Below are 27,459 nucleotides of genomic sequence, written 5' to 3'. Positions count from 1 at the left end.
CTCGCTCTCCTATTTCTCTGTACTTTGTGTAAACATTTATTGAGAGGTTGAGGACTTGTGTATGTTTTAAGATAACCATTACCTGCAGGGCAGCTGGAAAGATGGATCTTTTTTTATCAGATGCACAATTGTCACTTATTTTCCATTTCCATTTAATTTTCTTAAATGCAATCAAAACCAAGTTCCATTCAGGTTCATTCTTCACTGCTGAAACATTGTGACTTTTACCTTTTTGCCAGTTTTACTTTTGAAGTTATTGGGATGAAATAGTTATGACTAATAACCTGTAACATAATCAACATGCAGTGACAAACTAATAAAGCAAATCTGAGGCCCCACACAAATCCAACCAGGAATCGGAAAAACAAAATATAACTGATTTTTTACTTTATAAAGTCATTATCAATTTATGATGAGCTCCTCTAACATGGTGCCATACATATGACCCTATCACACTACATAATTATTTGTGACTTGCTTATTGTAGTCAACATTAATACAAACATTTTATGAATAATTTTGGTTTTTTTGCCCAGGAAAAAAAAAAACATATGTTTTCACAATGGGAACATGCCATTAAAATAACTCATAAGCTTGTCAGCGAAAGTTGATCGGTAAAAAAGTTCCATTAAATATCAAACATAAATGGTAGCACAAAAAAATATTAAACCATTGTACTGGCCAACCGAACATTGTGTTCAACAAATTGTATGAATTTACACATGTATGTAACGCCCATGTATGAACAATACAACTTGAGAGCTTGCCCTGACCTGACATTTCTTAAAATACGTATTTCTTTAAATCACAGTTCAGGCATTAGGTTAAAATGTACCTTCATTATCGTGTGTTCACTTATTTACTCAACGACTTTAGCAAATGTTAGTAATTGACAATTATTTTAATATCAGACTTTTGTCTCGTAATCCTATTGAGGTGAGAGACAGACAATCTGAGAACATCCCTATGCAACAGCTGTAGGTTTTTGGAGCTTTAAACTCTATTGTATTCAAAATACAAAATTAATTCCAAATTGCTTTCACCTATTGAAAAGTGGTTGCGTTTCCTTTCACAGCCACATGAGGACACCACATCTTTTGGTTTCTGTCATGGTTACACAAAAATGTTGTGTAGTTCTGTAAACAGGGATCATGTAGGACCCCTGCAGGACAGGGGACAGGTCAGTGTACAGTGTCCTGCTGTCCACATACCTGTCAAATATTCTACAGGAACAGGATTGCCTTCAGAATTTGTAATATACCCATCCCATAGTCAAATATAGATTGTTTATATGATTTGTGCAGGACTTATTTATTAATATTTTATTATAATTTTCAGTAGACCACAATATGTAATTCTAGGAATCACACAGGCTACACCTATTTTTGCAAACATGGACAAACCGGGCGTCCGAAGGGCTCAGTAAACTTACAAAAGGGCCACAAGGTGTCTCCACAATGATTAAAAAACAATAATAATAAAAACAAATACATATATAAATTAAAATGTTGAACAGAAAATCAGCATACTAATGCAACATGCAATGTACAGTAAAATGCATATTTTTCCATTCTGTGGAGAAGAAAATTCTGAAACTTAACATGCACCTATAGGATCTCACTCTCACTATAGATCTCACTACACACTTGTGTGAGTGTGTGTGTATTATACATAGGCTATATATGGTCAATAGTTTAGAACAATTTCTTTCTTTTTTTATGTTTTAGAAAAAGTTTACTTTACTCGCCAAGCAAAAAAATATGCTCAATTATTGATTTTGAGGCTGCATATATTTTTGATAAAATAAATGCAGCCTCAAAACCAACAACTAAACAGCAAATCAGGACATCAGAATGGTTTCTGAAGGATCATGTGACACTGAAGACTGGAGTAATGAAGTTGAAAATTCTGCTTCGTCAACACAGGAATAAATTACATTTTAAAATATATTATTTTGTTATTTAACAGTTATTTTGAATTGTAATAATATTTCAACTTTTTACTGATTTACTAGTATTTTTGATTAAATAAATGCGTAAGACACCTCTTTTAAATTTATTTTAAAAAATCGAAATTATTCCACACTTATACAGGTGTGAATTAAATGAATGAACATTTAATGTGTATATAGACATATTGTCATCACACATCAAACTCCCATAATTCACACTTTGATTCTAAACTAAAAAATAACTAGATACAACAAGAATATACTTCCAATGTGTATTTAAATGTCATATTCCCTCCACATGTCAACACCTTAATATCTTTATTTTTGTTGAATATGGCATAACAAGAAATGATATGTATTAAATGTGTTTGTGTGTGTGAATTTAAGTGTTACAATAAGATGAATTAGCAATTAAAAGGTATATTTCTGAATGGAAATAACATGCATTTAATAAATTACATACTTTATTCAACTCATTTAGACCATTCTGTCAAAGCTGCATGTGTTTGAGAGACAGGTACGAATATCACTCAAATTGTTTGGAAAAGGATACAAGCTGAGTCACAATTCATTTTAAATGTGAGTGGCAGGTGGAACAAAGGCCGATACAATCCAGTGAATCTGTGTGTGTGTGTGTGTGTGTGTGTTGCTCCCATGCAGTGAATTAACTAATTTTAACAGATACATTTGATTTTAAAAATGTATTATTAAATAGTGAAATCAACTAAGACTAATACACATTAGAAGTATTGTTCATGTTAACTTATGTTAACAAATGAAACCTCAAAATGTTACCATTGTGTCTCTCTATCATAAGAAACTGATAGGTTTGCCCTAGAAAACTCAGCCTACAAGAACAGTTGTGACAAATGTTTATTTGCAGTAAATGCCTTATTGTAACTCAGAAAGCCTCTTTATCTGGCCTATTTTACCTGACCACCCAAATGATCTGACTTATTTGTGTTAGGATTAAAAAAGAAGAGACTGCAAGCAAGGCTGTTTGAACAACATTTAGTAAATAATTTGGAGAAATATTTGAGCAACAACACTTAAAATAGCATATTTAACCTCTTATTCCATTATATATTCTGATGTGTGCATGTACATATCCATATATAAACAAAACATTATTAAAATATTTTTTAACAATTATGGCTTTTCCAAATTTGTGAAACTAAGCATTGTATCAGGGGCTCCTAATGGGTCACTGTTTGTAATTTACATAACAAACTGGATGGTTTTAAGTGAAACACACGGTAAACCATTAAAATATCATGGTGGCAGTTCACAGCAAACGTGTTACAGAATGAGCTTGAAGGGAATTACTGAACCTAAACTTTCCTTAGATACTGTGTGAACCCCAGCCAGTTCCCACAATAGAGCCTCATCAGTGCATGCTGGGATTTAGTAAACTCTTTTAACAGCATTTAAACACACACAAAAAAAACAAAAACAAAAAACAACCTTAAACATAAGATGATAATGTACATGTTAAGAATTTACATTTTCAAATTTGTCCCTTTGTTCAAAACAATTCGGATTTCCATTATCAAACTTTCTTGCCACATCACTCATCCATTTGCACAGAAATTTAAATAGAAAATGAATCAGAAAAATAAAAAAAAATCTCATGTTATTTACAAATAATCACAAATAACCCAATTTATAAAACAAAACACACATATTTAAGCCTTTTTTTAAATAATAAGTATGATCACAATCTAAAAAATGTTTTGCATAGTGCTATAAAAAAAAACTACCATGGAGGTTGTACCGTATTTATGTGCACAAAACGTGCATACAAGGAATGACTTTCATAAAGAGATGCTAGTAATGAGAATGTAGCCTGTTTCCATAAGGGGCGGTCACGTTAGCGAAATTTCGGGGGCAAAAAAGCTCCATTGTCCATTGTCAATAGTGTAGCAATGCATGAAGTCCCGCTCACACACAGTCACTTTCAAAAAAGCAGCTTTTCTGTGACCAACTTGAACACAAACAAAATATTCCTTCCTTACACGAAACTCCCGTTAGCGCGAATTCCTATTGAAATGACTGGATTTCACCCGCGAAATTTTGCTGAGCAATGGTAAATGTGACCACACCTTTACAGCATAATTCATGAGGCAGAAAGGTCTTATGTGAATGTTAGTGAAGAAGACAAGGCGTTTGACAGTTTCTCTCAAAGATTGGCTTGTGAGTTTTTCACATTTTTGATCTCCAATTCCAACTGTTTCATCCGCACATCCTTCTGGTTAAGAAGCTCCCTCAACCTTCGGATCTCTTCCTGCTGCTTATAAAACATTTGTCGGAGCTATATGCAGAAACACATACATAAACACACATTAGAGGAAAGTATGAAAACACTTCTGAGGTGAGCAGCCCCTTAGTAAAGTGTCTGACAGGTCACTGCAATGCTATACATGTACCATACCTCGTTCTCTGTTTTTGGTGGCGAGCAGTGCGTGGAATCTAGTTGTCCGTTGCTGACAAAGGTTGTAGAGCTGCTGTTTTCATCTGTGGATGGGAGCAGCAAGGTAGGGTGGGATTCTTTGCGATCGTTCTCTTTGGCATCCAGACGTTCATGAATCCGCTGTGACAGCCCTGGCCGACTGCGAGAATGGCGTGTCTCCGTCGAGTCAGTTGGGCCTTTACTCAAGCCCACCTCCACATGTGAGTCCAGTTTACTTCCAGGCCTCAGAGACATCATCAAGGGACCTGCAGAGTAAAAAGCAAGTATAATTGAGGCACAGTCTCAGATTTATTCAGATTTAATCACCCAAAAAACTCTGCTGTTTCATAATTCATTTCTATAACATCATATGTAGCAATACTGCAAGCACTACCAACAGCGGCGGCGCCAGGGGGGGTCTTGGGGGGTCTCAAGACCCTCCCAAAAAATGCTTTGACCCCCCATTTGACCCCCCACCCCCTTCCTGATTAAAAAATATATATAACCGGGATAAATATTTAAAAATGTTTATCTTCAAACTACGCAGAACAATAATAATTAATAATTTATTCGACATACAAAATATATAAACATAGTTCCCTCTAAGCTGCGCGCGTGCGCGGTCGTGCACTTCTGATGCCGCGGCCGCGCAGAAAAGAATAATATGCCACGCAGAGGACTGACGCGAAATGTGTGGGGAAATCCATTTGATTGTATGTGAGAAATAATTGCAGTGCTCAAACTGGTGAGTCCAGTTAACAGGTTTCAAAGAAAGAGAATGATGTGAGCGCGTGTGATTGGCAGTGAGTCGTGTGTGCGGACCAAATATCTCAATACGAGAGGCGACGAGAAACGCAAAGACATGTGAAATAAAATCACAATATCATGTTTTAAAGAAGAGTGTTTTGATTAAAGTGGTGGAAATAACGGATGATGGACACAGAACGGTAACAATTACACACACCCACCCGCGTGCAAACTCAAAATACATCATTAGTTTACATAGATTTAAATAGTTTCAGGCATGGTTAGATTAGGCTACTATAAAAGAGTTCACATATTCACTTTTCTTGAAAATATTTAGCTATTAGATCTAGCTATTTACAGTAAATGCTTCAGTTTGTTTTCATATTATAATAATATAATATGAAAACAAATTGAAGCATTTAAACTGATATATTATATCACTTCAAATACTTCAATTCATTTTTTTATATTATATTAGGCCTATATTTTATTATATTATAAGCCTAAATAAAGAATCTCACAAGAGTATTGTTTAGGGCTCATTGCCATTAAAAAGTTTGAAACCCCCTGCTAAAGAAAATATAGGCTAGGAAATTCATAAGCTATAAACAATCATTTAACTTTGATGGTTTAATGCTGCCTGTACAATTAATTGACTGTACAAAAACACTTTATGGTTTTCCTAAACCATCTCAGTGTAACAGCTTAATTTTCTTTCAGAATATATTATATTATTGTAAAGAATTGAACTGTCCTGCAGAAGATTTTGTAAATAATTTTTCATAGGATTTCTTAAAGACTGGAAACAGAGGACACTGAGGAATTGGAGGATGAGGAGGATACTATTTTGTAAATATGTTTCCTGTCATGGGTGTGGCTATGGCAATTAAAGTTCGAGCATATTGTTTGCAAACTGCAATTGATTAATTAATTAAAAACAAAGTAGTTGATATGCTATGTTGTTTTTGTTGTTAAGTAGCAGCAATATGCAGTTATTAGCCGTGTCCAGTGTATTTTTTGTTGGTTTTCATGAGACCCCCCTTGAAATGACCAGGTCCCCCCATTGCCCCCCCAATCAAAATTGTCTGGAGCCGCCACTGACTACCAACAAAGATATAGAAGAACAAGAGGCGAAACTCTGATGCTTTTTTGGTAACAGCCACTAGGTGGCGCTTCGGTAGCGCGGCCGCCATTTTGGGGTGAAAATTCCAACTGGAGTTACTGGACAACAGCACAGATAACAGTTTGTTGAGGTAGTTTTTTCTTGCATTAGTGAGTATTTCCATTGTATGCAACTTTACACATTTACTACTATTATTAGTTACCAACTCCACTAGGCCTGAAATATATTTTGTAGCCTACGTTTTAATCCCCTGGATCATGCTACAAACATTATGATCTTATAGAACATGATGCATTGCTGTGTCCGTTATCCTATAACCTTAATTGCCACTTTGGACAGTGGCTGTGTTTTTTCGTTTACATAGTCTTGCTTTAACGGTCATTAATATAAGATAGTACTGAAAAAAATAAACAGTTTACTGTAAAGCTATTCTATTGCTGTTATATATTTATTGTCCAACATTTACATTTTAGTACAATTACATTTATTTGCTGAATTCATTTATTTCATTGATAACTTATTTTTGTAACGTTATGTCTACCTCCTGGAAATGGTCTAACGTTATTATAACTTTATGAACTGATATCACTTTATTGTTACACTTAATGTGGAGACTAATATAATTAATTAAATCCTTGAACTTCCCTGTCTCAAGTTATGTGGGGGGAAAAGCCTGGTTAAGTAGCAACTTCTTTTTAACTGCTATAACGTTAACTGTTGTGAGTTAAAATAATCACCTAATTATTTCAACCTAAAAATTACCTATGCACTGGACTAAATATATGTATAATATATGACTGCCGAGTTGCTTTCACCCCAAAATGGCGGACGCGTAGGGCTGCTGCTGGGCGCTGGTGTTGCAATGGAACGTTCTATATTGGCTTTCACTTCTTGTCAATATATGTTCTTTGCTACCAATCCAAGTTTAAAAAAAAAAAAACTTTTATTCAGCAAGGATGCATTCAATTGATCAAAAGTGACAGTGACACACTTTTCAATGGTAGTGTATTGTTTGGTGTCCTGTCTTATATACTATCTCTTTAATATCCCTTGTTCCCAGCATAAAACTGGCCGAACGTGCTAAGTGGCTATTTTAGTCTTTTGAAGGGCAAGAGACTAAAATGGCCACTTAGCAAGTTGAGCCACTTTTATGCTTTTTATGGTGCTTTTATGGTTCATTTATGAAGCAATAAAATCAACATGGAATGGAATGGAAAAAAGCAGCTTAAACGTTCTACAAAATTTCTACTTTTTTGGTTTCACAGAAGAAAGAAGGTTGGTTTGAGGGTAAGAAAATGATGACAGAAAATTCCTTTTAAAGACTCTCTGACCTTTGTCTAGACCACTGATCCACTCATCTGCTGTCATGGCGGGCTTGTTCCCAGCTGTCATGGGGTAAATGTCCTCTTGATAGGACTCTGACTGCAGAACAGATCACAAACACATCTCTTGAAGTCACTTAGGGATAGTTAGGGATCAAGGACAGCACAGATATGAGAGAACTAGCTCTACTTTATGTTATATGGATTTGTATGGATGTGTGAACAGGATTATACCCTTCGTGGAACAATCATGGATAGAGGTTCTATGAGACTTTTGATTGTCACTAGTTTGTAGAATCTGAAGACTTCACAGGAACACACATCAAGCCCTCTCTTTGGCATGACACCTGAAAGAGAACACATGTTCCAAATGAGTAAAAAATGTGAATGTCAAGTCACCTTCATTTATATAGCGCTTTTAACAATATAGATTGTTTCAAAGCAGCTTTACAGCGATAATAGGAAATTCAAGTAACAAAGATTGTTTTGGCTTTACAGCAGCTCTAGAATAAAGTTATTGTCCAGCTAAAGTCAGTTTTGATTGATTCACAATGCAGAACACCCCCCCCCCCAACAAACACACACAAACAGACAGACACTTTTTTATACTGAATCGAAATCAGCATTTTCAAAAAAAAAATCTTCAAGGTTTTACTTTTTTGTTTTTTTCCCCCTGCTGTCCACCTTACTAACTTGAATTATTACAAAATCTGACACTTCAATAAATGCTCAAAATTAAAACTAAAATGCTAAAACTTTACCAAAAATGGATTTTATAATGTCTAAATATGTACCTGAATGCAAACTGAAGAAAAAAACCTTTACTTTAGGACCTGCAGGGGAACAGTTTATTCGCTCCATATAGAGCTATAAGGCCCTCTAGTGGCAAGAGTCATGAAATATCATGTTATGTTATTTTTCCCCCCACAAGAGATCGGTAGAGACACTCAATGTGAGACTTTTTGACATCAGTTTTTGCATGTCATGGAATTATTTTGTATTTAAGTTGGAAGAATGTGCTTAAATTATATTATTAAATTAAATGACTAATCTAGCCATTTAGAGGTAAATAAAAAATAAAAATGTAAAAAAAAATGTAAAGTATTATCAAAATGAAATGACATAAGCTTTCTGGACAAAAAAGGGACAATATTTAATTTTAGGGCTTCGGGTAATTTTGATCAATAGAACGATTCATTCAAGAATCGGTTATCACTAGCAATTATTTCCTCTTCTCCTCTTGATTGCCTGCCCAGCGTGACATGAATGCACTGACGTACTGAAGTATTTATGGTAAACTAAATATATACTTCAATGTCACTTCTGTTGAAACGTGTAAGTCATGTATTTAAATACATTTGTATTTTTTATTGTGTTAAGAAACATAGTCATGCAAGTGAACTCTTTAAGTACAATTAACTGGCCTTTTATTTCATTAATGTGCAAGTAGGCCTACAGTTGTTTTTTTTAAATAACTGTATTAGAATAAAATAGCAAACCAAGTGGCATCTGCAAACAAATGATGCTAGAGCTATTCTCAGAATTATCTTTTAGATGTAAACTTATCAGAACGAACATTAATTTTTTTCAGAGTAAGAATTTTTTTTGTGCTTAAAAAATGTGCTTATGCCTTTACTTTAATGTAATATTTTGTTTTCTAATGCAGTTCTTTAGAAAACATTGATACATTTAAGTGTTCGCATACTTTTTGGAGAATCTCTAAACATGTTAAATTATGAAGTCTGTTCAGTTGAGACAGGCATGTTACAGTATGTGATACAGATGAAGCGGAACATTCTTTAACCAATCTATATTTATGTACAAGCGCTATGTTAAGTGCTTTTCAGACACCTAAAGCATTTAAAGTATTTACTTACCCAACCTGATTAGTGACATAAATTGCAAAAAAACTTCTTAAGTAGCATTAGCAAGGATGAGCCAGCTTTTAAACCATCTATACTATTCAAATGATGTTACTGCTGTTTTGACTAGTGCAAGAGATGGAGTTGGAATTGGGAAATAGATTTATAATGAATTGTTTTCATAAGTCTGTGTTTGTGCACATGTAGGCTTTGCATGTATATTACTCACCCATTCCCTTCTGAGGTAGAAGAGATCGGTATTCCGTCAAATAGTGCACATATGGCTTCTCTGGGCTGATTTCATAGTATCTGATATTTCCATCACCCTAAAGATTGAAGGAGGATTGTGTTATCCATTAATAACCTTTATCATCAATACAGCACATAAAACACTAGTTGCCAATCTGGTAGTCCAGGTTATATGTACTCACTTTTCCAGCAATGTAAAGCATGTGTGTGTCAGGGTCATAAAAAGGGAAGAGGACACCGGAGGAGCCGTCCAAGTCCTCTGAATAAGACGGCTGAGAGAGGTCCTCCTGCAGAACACATGCATGTAAGTTTAGGACTCAACACATCGAATCTAAACAGTACTGGTTTCTTTAAACCAAATCCCTGAATCAAAAATACCCATATAAAGGTATTACACATACAAAAAGTAGAACTGTATCTGCATTAGATCCATATTTAACTCATCCCACAGGAAAGTATTGTAATGATTGTGATGGCATGATTGTGACACTAGGGGGAAATCTAAAGTGAGTCATGGACTGTTGAGGATGGACCTGTCAAACTGGAGCTAGTATATAGGCTAGATGATCGGTCCATTCCAACCAGAGTCAGATTTAACCCATTAAAAACACCACCGGAAGTGAGGAAAAATGTCCCACATATTTAAAATGTGAATTCCCCCTTAGTGAATTCCTCTGTTTTTGGAATGAAAAGTTAATCTCAAATACTCTAGTGCCACTAACAATTAAACAAGGCCTAAATTGATCAAACATGACAGTAAAACATGACAGTAAAACACATTTGTACATCATTACAAAGAACATATTTTTCAAATAAATGCTGTTCTTTTGACCTGTTCTATTCATCGAAGAACCCTAAAAAAAACAATATTTTATATTATTTATGATTTTACTGTATTTTTGAACAAATAAATGCAGCCTGGGTGAGCATAAGAGACTTTCCTTATGCTCAGTTTATTGCACCCATAGGTTTCAGCTAAATCTTCTGCCATTTAGAATTTTGTTGAAAGTGTACTTTTTCAAACTTGTCTTACATCTATTTTTGTGAACATAGATTGTTTATATAAATATTTCAGTTTATCTCTATCAATGTACTATTGGATGTCACATTTGTTATTTTGTTTTAGAAAGTAATTAAAAAAACAAATGATTAGTTTTGCCTTGTGGGACTTAGTTATCAATAAATAGTTATCCGTTATCAATAAATCATTTAATTTTAATTTCAGAAGTTTTTATTAGTAATAAAAAAGCACTGCCTATGGCAAAACAATTCTGCATTTGCATTACCATTGGTTTGCATGGCCCAGTAATTACTGCTGGATATATATTTTTAGCTGTTACCTAAAATTTGATATATTTCATTATATTCCATTCTAGGCCTTGTATGTGTGTAGGTAAGTGGAAACTCTTTTAATGAAAATAAACTGAAACAAAAATAGCACTAAAGACTGAACATGAACAGTGATTACATGGAAATGTACTGTGACAGTAACAGCAGAAAGTATCATTTTTTATAATCAAATGCAATTTAGAAGAGCATTTTTGTGTAATGATATCTTGAGCATTATTTTAAGCTACTTTTGTATTTGATTTTATAGGTAACATTGTAGCCATAATTGCTCTGATCGAGAATTTCTTTCAATTAACGAATGACAAATTTGCCATAAAAAGAAGACATGCAGTGTGTTTTTATACAAATATGAAAATGGGAATAATTAAGGAGTCTATTTTTAGCAGGCCTTACCTGATCCCAAAGTACAATCTGACGATGGTTCCAGCGTGAATTGCCCGTAGAGAGAAGCATTTTCAGGTTTCCAAGAAATAGCACTTTACTGGCTCTGTGTAACTTGCAGTTAGTCTCCTAAAATCACACATTACACATGACATTTCAAAATAAATGCACATTCCCTTTCTCTTTCTTTTACAAAAAAATATATTGGAAAAAAAAAAAAACCTTAACAAAACTTTAACACATTTTAATCATCACAAAATTCAATCAACCATGTCCTGTAAAATGAAATAAAGCGTGAATTGAGTCTCGTGTTCGTCCGAGTCACTTGAGGAGACATGACAGTGTGAATGTAAGACTCTGGGCTGATGCTGACCTCTGGGTAACAGATCAACCAGGCAAAGGTGCTAGTTTTGGATGTGTGGTGTCAGAGGGGCAGACGAGGGGAAGTGCATTTCTGTGCAAGTCCACATACTGTATGCTGTCTATGTCCCAGCTCATAATTAAAATTAAGTGAAGGAGTAAGTGATGGACTGGGTAAAGCTGTATTGGGGGAAAATGAAGTCAAAACTCACGATTGGTTCCACCTAATAATATGAGCATCAAAAACAGCATGTGCATGACAAATAGAGAGGAACATCAGACTCAAGGCCACACACACACCTGTAAAAGGGTGCCAGTGCGCGGGTCAATCACTCGGATCTTCTTATCCTTGCAAGAGGTGGCGAGTCTGCTGCCATCTGTGTTGAAGGACATGGACAGAACCACATCTGAATGCACACTGATGGACCGCACAGGGTTCTTGATCACCTGTTCAGGAACGTCCAACCTCCACATCATAACCTAAACATGAACACAAATAAACATTTAAAGTCAATTAAGTTGGACCTACTGACATTTAATACACTACCGTTCAAAAGTCAGTATGATTCTTTCGAAATTGTATTCATCAAGGATGCATTTAATTGATCAAAAGTGACAGAAAAGACATAAAAGATTTCTACTTCAAATAAATGCTGTTCTTTTGAACTTTCTATTCATCAAAGAATCCTTTAAAACATGCATCATGGTTTCCACAAAGATTTTAAGCAGCACAACTGTTTTCAACATTGATAATAATAAGAAATAGTTTTTTGAGCACCAAATCAGCATTTTAGAAGGATTTCTGAATGATCATGTGACACTGAAGACTGGAGTAATGATTCTGAAATTTAGCTTATCGATCACAGGAGTATATATTATATTTTAAAATATATTAAAATAGAAAAAGATATTTTATAAATGAATGCAGTCTCTGTGAACATAAGACACTTCTTTTCAAAAAACATTACAAATTACACCGACTTTTGAAACTTTTGTTAGTGTACCATAACTGTAACAACATTTCAATTGTATTTTTAATTTTTTTTTTAAATAATTTCTCCACACAATTATTTTATTTAGATCTCATCCATTAAAATCTGATAAACACTGGGGGAGAACATTTCAGTCAGTGGGAGCCAATTTTAAACGCACAACACACTCTCTACAGTTAAGAATCTAACAGTTACTTTAAGGAAGCGTTGCAAGGAATGTGAGGTACTGTGTGAGAGCCTATGCATTGTGAAGATTGTTGCTCTACTACACACCTTCACTGCCTCGGGACAGCACAAAAACAACCCAAACAGAAAAAAATGAGGACAGGGCAGAAGAACATGGAAAATAAGATCTTAAAAAGAGTGATGGTTAAAGCCACTTTTGTTCATGGGGGTTGGGGTGAGGGGGATGGGTACAAATGGAGGGGGAATTCGCAAATGCACAGTGTCAATATAATTGTACTTAGACAGGAAATCACAATCAGAAACAATGTATCAGACTGGCTATGAGCATTCAAGAAATGTAATGAGGAATAAAAACAATCCAGACACAAAGACACAGGCAGCTTCAGGCTTTTAGAAGCTCAAAACGGAATCAAATTACATTTTCAATATTTGTCTACACCAGGGTTTGGCAACCTTTTTGGTTATTCTGATTATCAGATCAATCAGAATACTTTTAACAGGGGGCTGTAAAAGGGGCATCAATATCTGACTGTGATAGATGTGATGCGTACATTACATATTATGAGGCACATTATCAGGCTGAGTTTAGGCTTTTTATGCAGAAAAATTGGGGCTATCTTTTCAAAGTTCTTAGAAAGTTTGGATTTGACTACAATGTTTTAACTGTTATTACATGTTTATAAAATAAGCCACAAGCAAACCTGGGAGATTGAATTGAATTGAATAAATCAGATCACAGAACTGCTTCACTGCTGCTATACTATATATCATCATTTTAGGAACGCTGCTCGTCCAACTAATAGCTTTATAATTATTTATTTAGGAGACCCCTAAGCCTCTCTTCCAATGTTATCAAGGTCACTGCAGACTTTTGGGTCTCTTTCAGGTTATAAATTATATATACCAAAAACTCAGCTGCTGGTTTACTATTATAACATTTAATTCATACAATACATCGAATAGAATATAAAGACTATAAGACCCTGATATTCCAAATATTGCAACTTTTACCCCAAAATATAATGTCATATCCCTCTTTTTGTTTAGTTTATGTTTTAGTTATGTATTTATGCTTTATCATCTGCTCTGTTGTTGCACTTATGGAAAGATATTTTAAATGACCTTTATCTTTTCCTTCCTTTTTAAAACATATTTAAGTAAATAACTACACTAATTTATCCACAAAAATAATTAAAATATTTTATTTATTTCATTCACACATTCAAAGAATACAATTATTTTGGCCTTGGAACTGGAAGGGAAGTGTTTAAGATTAAAAGATGGGAAACTGCTTGCAAGCATCAAATATGGTAACACGTGTGATGATGTGTGCTAATAAGAGCTTCCTATCACTGTGAATATTTTAAATGTCTTCCTGAGGGGGAAATTCACTGAAATCTCGTCTCTCTTCATTCCATGACAAACTGTATGTATAGTTTAATTACCTGGTAGTCATAGCCGGTACTGAAAATGATGTTGTTGGCAGTTGGATGCCACTCGATGAGGCCGACTCGTCGTGAATGGCCCTGAAGCTCCTTCCAAGGCACTGTGATGTTCTTCAGAACACCATGTTCAGGAATATCCCAAATCTTTACCTTAACAACAAACATGTGCACACATGATAAGCTGTAAAAATGTGAACACGTGATCCGTTTTCGTGAGTAAACCGTGAACATGCACCAGTCTGAACACTTACTGTGGCGTCCTCTGAACAAGATGCTATGCAGAAGTCATCAAAGGGATTCCATTTGATGTCAAGTACATTGCCTCTATGACCAGAAACCTTTGGGTGATGAGGGTCAACCTTGCCAGTCTGAGAAGGCACAAAGATACAGCGTTATTTATGCATATACACATAAACACACAACCATGGAGTCAAGGTTTTTGGGATGTTTAGCATGGACCTGTTATGTACACTATACTGTTCAAAAGTTTGGGGTCCGTAAGATTTGTTTAAAAGAAATGAATACTTTTAATCAGCAAGGCGACATTAAATTGATCCAAAAATGATAATGTTAATTGTAAAGACAATGTTAATGTTGTGTTTCATATATAAGCTGTTCTTTTGATATTTTAATTTGTCAAAGAATCCTGCATAATCTATCACTATTTCCACAATTATACTAGGTAACATGTATGTTCAGTTTTGGTTTCGTTTCACTGTGTTCTGTTCCTGTTGTGCCTGTCTTGAGTTCCTAGTTAGGTTCCTTGAATGCTAATTAGTCCCTCACACTCGTTTTTCTGTTCAGTTTGATTACCCTATGTATTTATGCCCTGTGTTTCCTTCATTTCCTTGTCTGGTATCGTCTAAGAAGTTAAATGTGGTTGTGTTCATTATACTCCAGCGATGTCCTGAGTTTTAGTTTGTGGATTAAATAAAACTGTTTTTGTTTGGACTTTATTACATCCACTACGTGACACTAAGCAGTACTTTCATTTGCATTTCAAACATTCATAATAATGAGAAATGTTTCTTGAGCACCAACTACTCAACATATTAGAATGATTTCTGAAGGATCATGGGACACTGAAGACTGGAGTAATAATGCTGAAAAGTCAACTTTATACCATCACTGGAATAAATTACACTTTAAAGGGTTAGTTCACCCCAAAATGATAATTCTGTCAGTAATCACTTACCCTCATGTTGTTCCAACCCCGTAAGACTTTCGTTCATCTTCGGAACACAAATTAAGATATTTATGATTAAATCTGAGAGCTGGATCACTCCTCCATAGGCTTCTTAAGGGATCGAAACTGGCCGGCCCAGAAAAGTTTAAGACATCGTTAAAATAGTCCAAGTGACTACAGTGGCTCAATCTTAAGTTTATCAAGCAACGATAATACTTTTTGTGCGCAAAAATCAAACAAAAATAACGACTTTATTCAACTATTCATTTCCTTCTCTGTGGGCCGTGAGATTTCACGTAGTGTAACTGCGCAACGTTCTAGGTTGTACGTCACACGCGTCACACACATGACCAGCGTCGGCCAATAGTGAGTCTACGTGTGACGTGCAACACAGAACCGTTGCACAGTTACACTACGTGAAATCTCGAGGCCAACAGAGAAGGAAATGAATAGTTGAATAAAGTCATTATTTTTGTTTGTTTTTTTGCACACAAAAAGTATTATCGTCGCTTGATAAACTTAAGATTGAGCCACTGTAGTCACTCGGACTATTTTAACGATGTCTTTAATAACCTTTCTGGGCCGGCCAGTTTCGATCCCTTAAGAAGCCTATGGAGGAGTGATCCAGCTCTCAGATTTAATCATAAATATCTTAATTTGTGTTCCGAAGATGAACGAAAGTATTACGGGGTTGGAACAACATGAGGGTGAGTAATTACTGACAAAATTTTCATTTTGGGGTGAACTATCCCTTTAAAATATATTAAAATAGAAAATGGTTTTAAATTTTAATAATACTTCACAATATTACTATTTTTACTGTATTTTTAACCAAATAAATTCAGCCTTGGTGAGCAGGAGAGACTTCTTTCAAAAACATAAAAATTCATACTGACCCCAAACTTATATAGTGTATCTTGAATACAACAAATGTATTTGGTCTTGTTTAGCTTGTTTTAAGGATACATCTCAATAAAGTTGTGTTCAAACAACTGAAGTGAGTACTTATATTCAATTATACATTAAACATTCTCCAAAAACAAGTCTATATATGCAATGTTGCTTTTCAATTCCATTTTTTATGGATATTTAGATATTTGACCTGAAAACAACATACCGATACTAGAATAGAATTTGTTTCCAGCGTAGTACACAAAAGTTGTTACCAAGAATCACAGCACAGAAATGTGTTCCAAAAGATACAAGTCTCAACAAAGAGAAAATCCTTCAGTAGTCAAAAAACAAGTACGTAATGCAAATGACTCAGCTAACAAGTGACGAAACTTGACTTTATCATTATTCATATCTAAACTGACAACTGTGTTGATTCTGGGCAAAGACGCTAAAATGTTGAAATGTTCAAACCTGCATTAACTTGAAATGTGCGATCAGACCATTTTATATGTTGTTTCCTAAAGCACATTGTATTGAATACTTAAATTAACATTAAATGAATACTAGTTTTTAGTCAACCTATGGTGTTGGGGGGCGGGGAAGGAGAGACAGACAATACAGAAAGATGCCTCCAGGCTTTCATGTAACCTGTGCCATTCCTGAGACATGAGATAATACCTGACTAAACATGAGACAGTCAACAGACCAATAAAATGACACAGTCTAAAGTGTGTCAGAACAGGTAAGCATGCATGAGTGTGTCTGTGTGTGTGTTTGTGTGTGTAAAGAGAGACAGAATGTAAAATATCAGAAGCAAATAAATATGCAGGTAAAAAAGGTCTTTGGTTGCCTCGAAGAAAGAGTGAAGACACCAACTTCTGTAACTCGCCAGGTTGTCCTTAAAAGAATGTTACACTAGTTTAAAGAGTATTAAGTGTGCTAGTCACAGATATGAGCATGTTTCACTCACGTGATGGATGGACAGCACCAGGAATGATCCGCCCCCCGCACATTCGGTGATGACTGCGATAAAGTGAGGGTTGGCGGCACAGAGGTGGTTGTCGTGAACACTCCGGGTGATGGGGACGCCATCGTAGCAATTCTCTTTTGTGGCCGGCTTCCCAAACACGTGGCGATACTTGGAACTACGGTACTGAGGACGCCATGACATCTAGAGTGAAACAGAAGAATTAGTGAAATTTAACATTTAACATTTCTGCCAATGCCACAAGGTTTGGAAAAGACATAAACAGGGAGAGAGAAAAAAATCATAATAATTTTTATCCTTAAAAACATCTAAAAAGAGGCTCCCATGAAGACTGAATGTTTAGAAGGGTCATTTTTATCTGTGTAAGTCTAATATTTGATGAAAATTAGAACCATAAATGCATAACAGAGAATGTGTAAGAACACCTCATTAAATACTATGATATGAGTCACTAACAGAACACAAACATAAAAGTTAGCAGGGCTGAAACAATTGAAGATTGATAACTGAAATAATACAAATTTCGATTAGTTATTTCAGTCACTGTAGTGTTTGAACAGAAATGCACTTTCTTGGGAAAACAAAGGCTAAAGGGCAACAGAAAAAGAAAAAAAAACGTATATAAGCCAAGTTGTCCAAAGCACTGAAAAACTTTGACAAAAATAATGTATGTCAGTTTTCAGTGGTTAAGATCCTGTGTCAGGTGCTTTGATACTGTTTAATGTGCTTGGGAGCATTTCTCATCAGTTCATAAGAAATATTTTACTGAGATATTCTAATCGGTAAATCAGGAATAGGCTGGTTAGCATCACCCAATAAGACCCTGCTGTGCTGATAGATGCTGTAACTACACCATTATGATGGCAAAAAGTTAATTTGTTATGTTGGCAAGTAACATTTCTTATTATTTTGTCCTGCTTAATATTTTGGTGGAAACCGTGGTACTTTTCCCCCCCATGATTCTTTGATGAACAAAACAACAGCATTTATTTGAAATAAAAATCTTACTTACCCCAAACTCTTGAATGGTAGTGTAAGTATAATTTAAATAAAATATATATTATATATAGCTACCCAGAAATATTTCCATGTGGGCCTAGTTATCATCCACCTCTGCAGGAAACAATGAAGAAAACCCCACTAGACAAGTTCTTCTGACAGAAACAATTTCACAAACAAAATGCCTATCAGAGACATCAGCAACAACCCAGATGGCTGTGTAGATTAATACATTTTGAAAACAATATGACAGGTTTTGCTGATGAATGATAAAGTTCTCCCATACTAGATATACAAGCAAGATAAAACTGCACTCTATTCAGAAGAAAATCTGCTGTTTCAAGAACTGGATTTACATATCTGATTTGTGTGATGGCTGACTATTGTGAGTCTCCCTGACTAGAACTGCAACAAGTAAAAATGTACAGGTGATTTCACAATTAACTACTGTACGCCAAAACAAGCGCACATATTTTCACACAAACCTGAGATTAACATATGAAGCTTCCCTTTAAATGCAATACATCCTGGAGAAAAGGTTTATCTGGGCAATACAAGCCAAGGTGGAAAAATAGTTGCATCTTAAGTATATTCTCATTGATTTATTAGAGACAGCCTCGAAAATGAATCCACTGAATTGTACTCTCAATATAAACACAACCATACAAAAATATATTGAAATCAAGTTGAGAACATAAAGTATTGCAACACTGTTAAATATATGAGCAAATCCTTCTATGGCAGGATTTGTATATGTTTGAGTTGTTCAGCTTTCAAAGGCTGGTGTAATGATTAACGAAATTATGGATTAGCGATGTGGGTGTGGTAACAGATATAAAAAGCTCTGGCTATACATTTAAAGCACAATTAATAAAATAACTGAAACATTAAGGGTAGATGTCATCCAGATAGAAGGAACGTGGCATTTGGTGAATGTATATTCTTTCTTTTTCTTAGGTGAAGTATATTCTTTCTTTTTCTTTCGTGTGTAGCTAATTGCCACATTTAGTGAGAAAAAGAGACATTGGGTGTCTTTTAGTCAATTATATCGGTAACACTTAACAATAAGCTTCATTTGTTAACATGAATGTATTAGCTAACATGAACTAACCATGAGCAATACATTTGTTACTGTATTTGTTAATCTTATTAGTTACTAAAAATACAGCTGTTCATTGTTTGTTCATGTTAGTTCACAGTGCATTAACTAATGTTAAAAAATACAACTCTTGATTTTAATCATGTATTAATAAATATGGAAATTAACATTAACAAAGATTAATAAATGCTGTAGAAGCACAGTTCATTATTAATTCATGTTAACTAATAAATAATATTAACTAATGTGTTACTATTATAGTGTTACAACCAAAAATGAGTTAAAATACAAATAAATAACGGTAGTGAGTATATCAATATCATAAATGCATATATATTATGCATTGTAATGTCCTTCATCTCTCCAAACCCCTCTGGACTGAAATGTACTAATATGGGTCAGTGAAGGCAAAATCATATTTTAAGTGTTTCAAAATTCCTTTCATTTTCAACTACTCACCCTGTCTGTGCTGAGCACACGAAGACCTGAGAGAAAGGAGAGATGAAGGTGCAGAAATAAAGGTGGAGAAAATTATCCGGGTTTGCCACTTCCACCGGAGGAGTTATAATTGCATTTCAGATCTCTTGTAAAGCATCGCAGAAAAAGAGAAGACGTCAAAGAAGGAAGAAAATCATCAACATAAGCACAGTCAAAGTTCTGCCCTGCAGCCTGAGTAAACATGGACAGAATGCCAGCAGCACGTCCAGTGTTTGCGAGCGGAGCAGGTAAGAGATCATGTGCGCACACTCCCTAAATGGGTGGCGCCTCACAGCAGAAAGCACAGGAGATGGGGAGGTGTGAAGGAAAGACGGGACAAATTCCTCACACTGATTTCCTGTACATTAATCACTTGGGCGATAAAGCAAAATGAATCACGTCTCAGTACTTTTATAATTAATAAAAAATATTGACAATTATGTATTTTCTTTGAAAGTGTTTTTTAAATTCAGATTTATTTAGTTATTTTAATTTACATGCACCAATATAACAAAATTTACTAACACACAGCTAAATGTATCAACATTTCCAATGAAACATTTACTTAATATGACAAAATGGACATCTGAGTGACACATGTATACACACATTAAGAGTTATGAATTGAAATGAGGGAAAAAAGGGAAACAGAAAGTGATTCAGGAAAATGAATCAAATATTTTGTGGATAGTTTAAATCAGAAAAGCGTCTTTTTCTTAACACTCTCTCATGCTTGTCAGTAGTGAGGCAGCTAGAAGGATTAAAATCACTGCAATATTCACAATTTTGCTCAATTTGGTGAGATTTTAATCAACTATTTATTTCCATGGATCTGTAGTGTGATCACTTTTTTCTACATTTACCTTTCTATTTTTGCTCAAAGACCTATAAATAGTTTCTCTATTCTTTGGTATGTGCATGCTTTTGTTTATTTATTTATTTCCAGCAGAATATAGGCTATTATGAGTATTTGACATATCACCCATTCTTTGTGGTATTTAAGTCTGAATCTGTCTGCTGTGTGACACATTTCAACTGAACAGAAACAAAAGCAAAAGCTGTTTCGCTGTTTGGTTGTACAAGAAGGATTGCTAATTTCATTATCATGTGTTATCTGAATACAGCAGAGGCAGAAATATGTTTATGCTTTGTAAATAACAAGTAAGGTCAAACAAATACACAGAGAATGAGGACTGGAGTTGTAAAAGTGGTAGAGTTACTGGATGCAACTCAATATGAGGAGTGTAAACACACGCACGGGGACAGAGTCCAGTCCACAGGTCAGGTTTAGTCTGAAAGAGCAGACGGAAGTTTGAGCAGTATCACTTCTATCAAATGAGTTCAAGTTTCACCTGAAAGGTGAGTTAGCACAGTGATGGAGGTGGAACTGAACACCTACAAGGCACAGGTCCTGTGCCACAGGATGATAGAAATCGTTGAAAAACCTGCTAACTGCGTCGTTTTGCTGTCTTGCTGCAGGCGAATGTCGATCACACAAAAAAAGAAGTGTTCACAAATACCATCAGCGATGAGTTCAGGCTCTGTTATACAAGCAATTATAGAGCAGCTTGACATGCATCTTCAAGAGCTGACTAATGTCCAGAGATTACAGACATTATGCTGATGACCAGCTACAGCACAGGAAAAGCTCGACGGGTGCAGATCTTTCAGAGCCGAAAAGGTATTTGAACTTGAATGGGGAGATCTGCATTTTGACAATACGACACTGGTTTCAGTTTCTGGGCCATTAAGACCTCACTAAATCCTAACTGTGTGGATGAGGCACTGACTTTAGTATTGTCTGGGAGTATCCAGGTCATTGACTGTTGTTATGTTAATGATCCTTAAAATGTTGATAAAGACTGTGTTTTGATATGATAAATGTCTGCTATGGGCTTTTCAAGAGGGTCCTGTCTTTACTCTTCACTCTTGCGAAGGAGGTATCTGAGTGAGTTTGATCTGGAATAAGGACATGAGAGTGTGTCCTGAATAAATCAACAGCTTTATTGCACCAACACAAGATCAGTATGTGTTAGTTATTAACAGTATTTGATAACTGAAACCCTCAAATCCAAAAGTGAGCTGCATTAAAAGCTTAACACAAAATGTTATACGTTTAATTTCTTTTTCTCAGCAGTAATAATATAAATACATTTAGAGGTGCTTATGAATGTATTAAGATTAAGATGCTACATAAACCAACATTGATCATTGGAAAAATAAAACATTTATGAAACATGAAATTGCAGTTGCTGAAGCAACAATGTCCTTTACGGCTTTCTGTTTTGCAAGTGAAACGCTGTTCCAGGTGAGCTCCCATGCAAGATTATGTGATGCAAATGTCAAATCTATTCTAATAAAAAATCATGCACTATGGTATTGTTGTTTTGAGGTCGCGGTATTGTGCAAGGAACCGTGCAAAATGAAGTCTTCATTAATTGATAATCTGCATGTTATCATAATTTGTTTGAAAAGGAATAAAAGTTTTTGCCGTTTTACAACTACTAGTGATCCTTTCAGCTGGAAACTGCAGCGAATTGTATAGGTGCGTTTTTTAAGTTTTGGAAAAATGTAGGTAGACTATGAGCATTTTTTCCAATGAGCCTATGGTTGCAGACCAAGTTAAGATAAAGAAAACAACAAAATTGAGACAAACAAAACAAAATTTCCAGCTAAGAACAAATTTGTATATGTTTTGAATATTCCCACCCCATACACTCTGTCTCCATGCGGTTTGCTTAGCAAATACTCAATCTCTATTTAGCACTACGAGGTGATCTATACCTATGGATTTGTGAAATCATTGGTTGATTTGGTGAAATCATTAAGGTGAGCAGCAGTTTGTCAATGTGTTAAGGAAAAATGCAAATGCATTGGCAATGTACTAAAGCTGAAGGAAAATGGCTCATTTTTACCAGCTCTTTTTTTTCTCTCACAAAAGTGGGAATGTTCAATTTGAATTTCAAAGCTTACATTTGAATTTCCCTCTCAAAAAAAAAAAAAAAAAACTAGCTGAGGCTCACCAAGCTGGTTTTGATAGAGAAATATATGGATAAAAACATCTCCAGCCCCCAGAGAAACAAAACAGGGTGATTTATTCGGCTATATTACACAACATGAATTGCAGTTGCTTGTTAAATCAAAACTGTGCATTAAAAATGCAAGTCTTGAGGCTTACAAACTAAATCTCACTCAATAATGAACCTTGTAATATGGGTGGAGAGTGAAATGTGCCACGTGGCTTTACTCTGTTAGCGGACTGATTCAAACAAACTAAGAGCATAATGTGAAGGAACTGTCCCTTTCAAATAACTCTACAGTTTGCCTGTAACTGCACGGCAAATTTTGTGTTACAACTGCTGATTCTTAAACCCAAGTCAAACATAACTCCAACAAAGTGAACAAAATTGTACTTTCTCCCCCAAACAAATGATTAAAGTAGGAAATGGCTGAACTGCATAAGTCTGTCTCTGAAATTATTATGTGATGTATTAGTGTGTATTATAGTATTATGGTACCATATATTAAACAATAGACAGTGGACACTACATAATTGATCCACATACGATTTGTTAATATAAATCATGATCCATTCATGACCTGTTCACCTGCCTAAATGAGGGAAACTATAGCCTAATATTGCAAACAATACAGCCATCTGCTCATCAAACACTATGACATTTAGAGAAGCTCATGAAACCTGAAACTGAATCAATATGTTTATCGACTAATACAAAGAAGGGAAGTGCTGCACAAACAAACTGTATAATGACTTGAGCATTACAGAGGGATGTGAAGTCAGGAAGATTCCATGCCATTCAATAACCCACTTAAGAAGAGAGGATGTTCGGAAACTGTCCTGTATGGTTTTCAAAGTGGGTACAGTAACTGCAGTGTGATATTAATAATAAAAGAAACAGAGCAGAGTTTTGCTGCACATATTATCCAGCATGCTTTTTCATTTTATCAGCATCATTTACTTTAATCGTACATAAAATGTTAGGCTAACGGCTTTTAATCTAGTCCTAACCATAGCCTAAGAGTTGTTTCATATTGAGCAACGTTGCTTATTTGTTAAGGGTTTGTAAGCTCCTAGCATGCATTGCAGGATGAATTAAGTATTGGATTTATTGTTTTGCTGTATGCTGACTTGATTTATGTTGCTGTTTTTTTCTTTATGGTGTTTGTTGACTGTCATTGAGGTTTGTGTGTTAATGGTTGAGGACCATGTCAACATTTTACAACTACACATTATATTCTCTTCAGAGGCCAAGATCACTTCATTCAACTGTGTAAACAATGAAATAAAGAAAAATAAAGATGACTTATTTAGCTTATTAACACGTTGTTCAACAAGAATTGTGTACTTTTTTTGACATCAACTTATTGGATGAATGAGATGTTTTTCATTTGTCAACTGATCAATTCAAATTGTACAGAGAAAGTACTGTATTTCAATTGTTCAGTGTTCAATTATGCACATATGTTGCCTTGTTTCTTTTCTTAACAACTCGACAACTGTGTGATGAACAGCCATTCTAAAAAAAACTAAATCAATAGATGGGTGTGCGTTTCCATCAGAAAGCTTCTAATTTTACCAAAAGCAAGGGAAAAAAATGTACATAGTCCCTGAGGATTCCCTGTCAGGTCAAGACAGAGCTAATGTGGTATATCAGCAGAGTTCACCGTTTTCACAAACTCGATTTTAACAACGCACACTTTGAAACCCATTTTCAAAAGTTTGCTTTTTCAGGCCCTTATGTAAATGAAACACCAAAATGCATAAAACGTTTTCCTTTTTAGTTGAATATGTATTGTGTAAACGCCCCCTTAGATGTCTTTTAAACAAAATCACAGAAATTCATTGTTTTTATTCAAAACCTTGTTCTCACCAAATATTCATTTTTGGTGTAACATTTGGTGTGTGTTAAAAGTAAAATTAACTGTCGGCATGAAATCTTGATTTAAATCTAAATGCGTGTTTATCGATCTTATTGTGAATGATTCATCTCTGTTTCACATTTTTTGACCTTGTTATTTTTTAATCAAAATATATCATGACTGGATGGAAAAAAACAACAACATTAAGATTTCTCTCTAGCGATGTATGCAGGACTTCAGCAATCATTTAGTCCGCTCATTTAGTCCAAAACCCTATTTTTTGTTTTTTTGATAATCCATTACACTCAGATGTATACATCATATGGAAGAAAAGTTTTGCTCTTTCAACTTGAACAATATGATTGTATACAATTGTGTATGGAGTGCTGCAGGGATGACATATTTTTGTGAATTTTTTTAAGCTTTTACTTGTCTAGAAAAATACATTTGCTAACATGAAGCTAAATGGGTCTATGGAAGTTATCTGGGACATTTAACAGGTAAACTCATCTACTCACTAGTCCAATTTCACAGCCTCACATGTGTTAATAATGGCGCTCTTGAAAACTATTCTAACTTCAACTTTCAGGGGAAAAGGTTTTTTTTTTTAAATAAAGCCAAAAAGAGTGGTGTAGTTTGTTTATAGACATTTAGATTTGACTTCTGCCAATTGTATAGACTTCAAATTTTAATAGCGTTCAGTTATGAAGATTATCATGATGAAAAATAACTGCAAAAATCCAAAAGGAAGTGAAAAAATCCTACTGTTTTTTTCCCCCAAGGGAACCAGGGTGATTCTAACTTCAATTTGGCCTACAAAAATACATCATCACTGCAGCACCCATTCCATGAGAGAGAGAGTCAAGTCTTCTTACTGGCACGGTTCTTCTTACCCTATATAATACTATAGAGTAAATAGTTTGTTTCAGTGTTTATGTCAACCAGCATAATATCAGCCAACAATTCTGAAAATCTAGCTTTTTAGTCTATGCTGTGAATTATCACTGAACTGTTGGAAATATAATGAAAGAGTGAGAATAAATCCTGGACAGAAGAGCCAGAGTGAATCTGTGTCCAGGTAAAGACCCAGAATGCAGCAGCACACATGGCTCAGAGGCATGTCTGAACACGACCGCACCTCCCTTTGACATGTCTCACCCTCAGGACTTTGACACCTGGCAACCCTCATGAACTGTCTTTCTTTACCTGGCCTCCCCTGAGTCTCACACAGCACTCCAGCCATGCCATTTCCTCCATTTACATGAAACACGTGAAAGACAGTCTTTAAGAATTAAAACTAGACACTGGTTGTCTGACAGAAGTGTTTTATAAGATTTGTTTTTTATATTAGTATTTTGAAGAGGATATAGGCCTACAGAATACATTTGCAGGTTGCTTCTTTGAAGAAAAGAACAATTTGGATGTCAAAACTGTGGTTGTGGTTCTGACACAAATTGCACACTTCACCCAAAATTGAAAATTCTGTCATTGTTTATCATTAAAAATGTTACAAATTTGTGCATACAATGGAAGCCAATGGTCATCAAAACTGTTTGGTTACCGACATTCTTCAAAATATCTTCTTTTGAGTTCTGCAGAAGAACGAGAGTCATACAGGTTTGGAACGACAAGAGGGTGAGTAAATGTTGACTAGATTTTCATTTTTGGTGAACATTTTTTCATGTGCATTGAAAGCAATTCCAATACAAATACATCAAAAGTAAAGTGTGAGTTCAGCTTCAGCTCTAGAAGAGAAAGGATGTGGAAATGTCTAAACACATAATAAACACAATAAAATAAAGGTAAACTACAGTAAGGTTTCATTTGTTGACAATAGATAATTAACATGAACTAACAATCAAACTAATTCGGAAAGCATTTATTAATATTTAATGTTGATTTCAACATTTGCTAATAGGCATATTATTAAAATCAAAAGTTGAATTTGTTAATATTATTTAATGGACCTGAGCTAGCATGAACCAACAACGAACAGTTGTATTTTATTAACTAATGTAAGCAAAGATTAATAAATAGGCTACTGTAAATGTATTGCTGTAGCCTATAGTTAGCTAGGAATTGTGTTAACTAAAGTGTTCTCAAAATGAACACGGATATGATAATGGGTACAAGAAAACAATGTCAAATATATAAAAAGCGTTATACAGTTGATAGAATAATCAAGTGGAGAATAATGTTGTAATAATATTCACCAAAATCATATGGTATTCTAAGCACTCCTAAAGTCACTCTAACTATTACCGTCAAACAAAATAAAATGACATAAAATGACACTGCCTTGAACATTTACACAAAATAGAGAAAACTACAGCTAAGTGCAAATATGAGTTTTCTTACCTTTGTGATGGGCATGCAGTATGGAGAGAACTGTATTAGGCTACCCACGGCCACTAGATCCGCGTCTTTTTAAACACTCTCTCGCAGAAATGTGTCAGAGAGAGAGAGAGAGAGTGTGTGTGAGAGAGAGTGGGAGATTATAGGATGAGCGGTCCATCGA

The 27,459-nt window shown here is 35.0% G+C and overlaps 1 protein-coding gene across 2 annotated transcripts; it reads right to left on the bottom strand.

Moving 5' to 3' along the window:
* Window positions 1-3,688: 3,688 nt before the first annotated feature.
* coro2aa (coronin 2Aa) lies at window positions 3,689-27,459 on the bottom strand. 2 transcript variants are annotated; one of them, XM_056265146.1, is made up of 12 exons: window positions 27,300-27,459; window positions 17,468-17,668; window positions 14,669-14,785; window positions 14,418-14,567; window positions 12,095-12,274; window positions 11,447-11,563; window positions 9,886-9,990; window positions 9,684-9,780; window positions 7,827-7,939; window positions 7,602-7,692; window positions 4,383-4,666; window positions 3,689-4,262 (listed from the first exon to the last, which is right to left on the bottom strand). In XM_056265146.1, the coding sequence occupies exons 1-12, from the start codon at window positions 27,312-27,314 to the stop codon at window positions 4,131-4,133; spliced, it is 1,602 nt and encodes a 533-aa protein (XP_056121121.1). In that variant the 5' UTR covers window positions 27,315-27,459; the 3' UTR covers window positions 3,689-4,130. The 2 variants fall into 2 exon arrangements, with proteins under 2 accessions (XP_056121121.1, XP_056121122.1); XM_056265147.1 differs by lacking the exon at window positions 27,300-27,459 and adding an exon at window positions 20,043-20,306.

The sequence above is a fragment of the Rhinichthys klamathensis genome, unplaced genomic scaffold (genome assembly GCF_029890125.1).
Source record: "Rhinichthys klamathensis goyatoka isolate OS25496 unplaced genomic scaffold, OSU_Roscu_1.1 h1tg000229l_1, whole genome shotgun sequence".
In the NCBI taxonomy this organism is placed as follows: domain Eukaryota; kingdom Metazoa; phylum Chordata; class Actinopteri; order Cypriniformes; family Leuciscidae; genus Rhinichthys; species Rhinichthys klamathensis.
Note: the sequence above shows the minus strand (reverse complement) of the source record. Positions and strands in the feature narration are given on the sequence as shown.